At 35.1% G+C, this 2,739-nt stretch overlaps 1 protein-coding gene across 1 annotated transcript; it reads right to left on the bottom strand.

Moving 5' to 3' along the window:
• Positions 1-783: 783 nt before the first annotated feature.
• On the bottom strand, positions 784-1,189 carry LOC133329402 (larval cuticle protein 65Ab1-like). Its single transcript, XM_061537874.1, has 2 exons — positions 1,068-1,189; positions 784-994 (listed from the first exon to the last, which is right to left on the bottom strand). The coding sequence occupies exons 1-2, from the start codon at positions 1,187-1,189 to the stop codon at positions 784-786; spliced, it is 333 nt and encodes a 110-aa protein (XP_061393858.1).
• Positions 1,190-2,739: the final 1,550 nt, after the last annotated feature.

The raw sequence follows: 2,739 nt of genomic DNA, 5'->3' as shown, positions 1-2,739 counted from the left end.
ACATTACGCTACGCCAAATTTCGTGCAAATCGAAAGATATATAGGGATGCTGGTACACCATTTACATTAAATAGGACGAATATATATATTGGAGCTATATCTAAATCTGAACCGATTTTTTCTTATTTCAATAGGGTTCATCCTTGGGCCAAATAAGTGACCTATACCAAATTTCATCCAATTCGGATCATAAATGCGACCTGTACTTTGTTTACAATTTAACATGGACAGACCGACGGACAGATGGATGGACGGACATGCATAAATCGACTTAGAAAGTGATTCTATGCATATTCTCAAAACGAACCATGTGTCTATCTCGTTTTCTTCCTGGGTACTATTTCTTAGTGCATATGTTTGTAATATGTACTAAGAAATAATACCCTGTTCACAGTGTGGTGAAGGATACACAAGCCCGTATAAGTATATAATGCATATATCATAGGCTCAGATTATATATGTCGACAACACCCACTTATACTTGTTCTAAGCTCTTGATGCACCATTTTCACGAAATCCGATGAAATTGTTTACATAATTTATATATAAATTATTTTACCGACTCTCACCAATTTCAATTTAATTCGATCATTGTTTTTTGTCATCTCGGGTACCCCATATTAATATCAGCTGAATTTTTAATTCCCTGTCGTAATTGAAACATATATTTTAAATGCTGCAAAAATAATATTTATTTACAATTTTTTTCTAATTAATATCTCAAGACATTTTCATTAAACCAACACTGAGTGGATGTTTGAGTTCAAAAAACCTTTCACATTTTTAAGCATGGGCGATAGCTGGCAATTTGGGAAGATGTTCTCCGGTGGGTTGGAAACCATTTTCATCGGCAACATAGTTGACAGTATAAACTTTGCCATCATGTTCATCCTTCCAGGTGAAGGTGCCGTGCACGACAATGGCTGGATGTTCAGAATCGAAATCCTTTACTTTGCCATCTTCATGGCGGGATGTACCATCACTGGTTTCAACACTGACATGAAAAACAAACAAGCAAAAAAACATTTAAAACCCATCGATCATCAAAAATCCATCTTTAAACTTACTCAAAACTATAGCCATCATGTTCAACATTGGAATCCAATTTCAAAATTTCGGCATGTTCATTTGGTGCTGGTGCAGCTACGGCAATGGCAATCAAGGCAGCAAGGACAATGACAATTTTCATTTTTTATAATAAATTTATTTGGTATCGGAATTCTATCTTAGGGAATCGCTGAATACTAAATGCATATTGAGTGCATGTATTCCGTTACTTTTATACCAGTTGCGGATGGCATTCTACCATGACTTATTTTTCGAAGAGAGTAATTAATAAATCGCCGAACTTGTTTTCGGCAATTTCTTTGGAACCTTCCATACATTTTATTTCGAAAATAAATGATAACATATTATTGTTAATTTGTTAATTCTAATACTCTAAAAATAAGTAATCAATTAATGTTGAAAAAATAAGTCAACCACCAAGAACAACAAAGCTAATATCAAACCGGCCCTCAATGATGACTTGCATTGATAACTGTATCCAGAAATTTATGTTTTTTTCGCATTGAAGATTTCTGGAGATTTTGCGGGACAAGGAAGATATACGACTGCCACCGAGGATACCTATTAAGACTTCCACCTATAACAAACAGGTATACCAGTGTCAAAAATTGCGTCAGGATCATTGCAGATTATTCTGGCCCATAACCACAAGTAATGCATATTAATCGTAGCAAATGAATTGGTCACATCTTAAGAAAAAATCTTCACATCATAAGCAAAATGACGCTTGAATGGGATCCTCAAGGATCACGAAATCGAGGTCGAACAGAAACCACCATGCAAATCGTGAGAGAATAGTGGCCAGTGGCAAACGTCTCGACCTCAATTCGAATGAGAATTTTAAAGACCCCTGTGACTGTACAAAGCAGGCCCTATCAATTTGAAACTGCTTTGACAACGGATCTGAGACAGGTAGGATATTGTACACATACAAGGAAAATCATTACAGGTGATCATTTTTAAGGCTTGGTATGTATTTATATTACTGGAGATTACAATACGAATATTAGAAGTTTTCCTCGCCCATTTCTCTTATTATTTCAATACCTTCCAAATGAGTCACATTCACTATTTGACATTTATCCATTGAAATTTATGACATTCATTGAACTCGGGTGCACATTGGCAACTGAACCACAACATTAATCAAATCAAAAAAGCATGCCAAGCTATGAAATGAAATTAAGCTCTTTACGAACATATGTCAGTTCTGGCTAAACGAAGAAATACAATTATACACGAGCTTGTGACAACTGCAAAGGACACCAGAGTGCAATGCATGAAGGACATGATTAAAGTGTTTCGAAATGTATAAACATGTTTTAAATATGAGAAATACAAATTATGAGATTAGAAAAAGCAGTAAGGAAAGTTCAAAAGTCGGTCGGGGCCGACTATATGATACCCTCTACTTTGGGTACATGTAAGAGATGCTCATATATACAATATCATTTAGATATGGGAGCTATATCCAAATCTGAACCGATTTCGACAAAACTTCGCATACATAAATTTGGATTTAATTTAGTACGCTATGCAAAATTTTTGCCAATCGGCCTAAATTTGACTCTTTGGTCCTCCATTTATCTAACATCGGACGAAACTATATATGGGAGATATATCCAAATCTGAACCGATTTCAACAAAACATCAATCTAGACCTAATTTAGT

The sequence above is a fragment of the Musca vetustissima genome, unplaced genomic scaffold, assembly GCF_032173495.1.
Source record: "Musca vetustissima isolate MV318-11 ecotype Yass unplaced genomic scaffold, APGP_CSIRO_Mvet_v1 utg17689, whole genome shotgun sequence".
In the NCBI taxonomy this organism is placed as follows: Eukaryota; Metazoa; Arthropoda; class Insecta; order Diptera; family Muscidae; genus Musca; species Musca vetustissima.
This window is presented reverse-complemented; position numbering and strand designations above follow the sequence as displayed.

What these genes read in the sequence shown, in the direction of transcription:
- LOC133329402 (XM_061537874.1), bottom strand. Translation starts at nt 1,189, where the DNA reads ATGAAAATTGTCATTGTCCTTGCTGCCTTGATTGCCATTGCCGTAGCT. An exon ending in CATGATGGCTATAGTTTTGA is followed by an intron (nt 995 to 1,067) that starts GTAAGTTTAAAG and finishes TTTTCATGTCAG; the next exon opens with TGTTGAAACCAGTGATGGTA.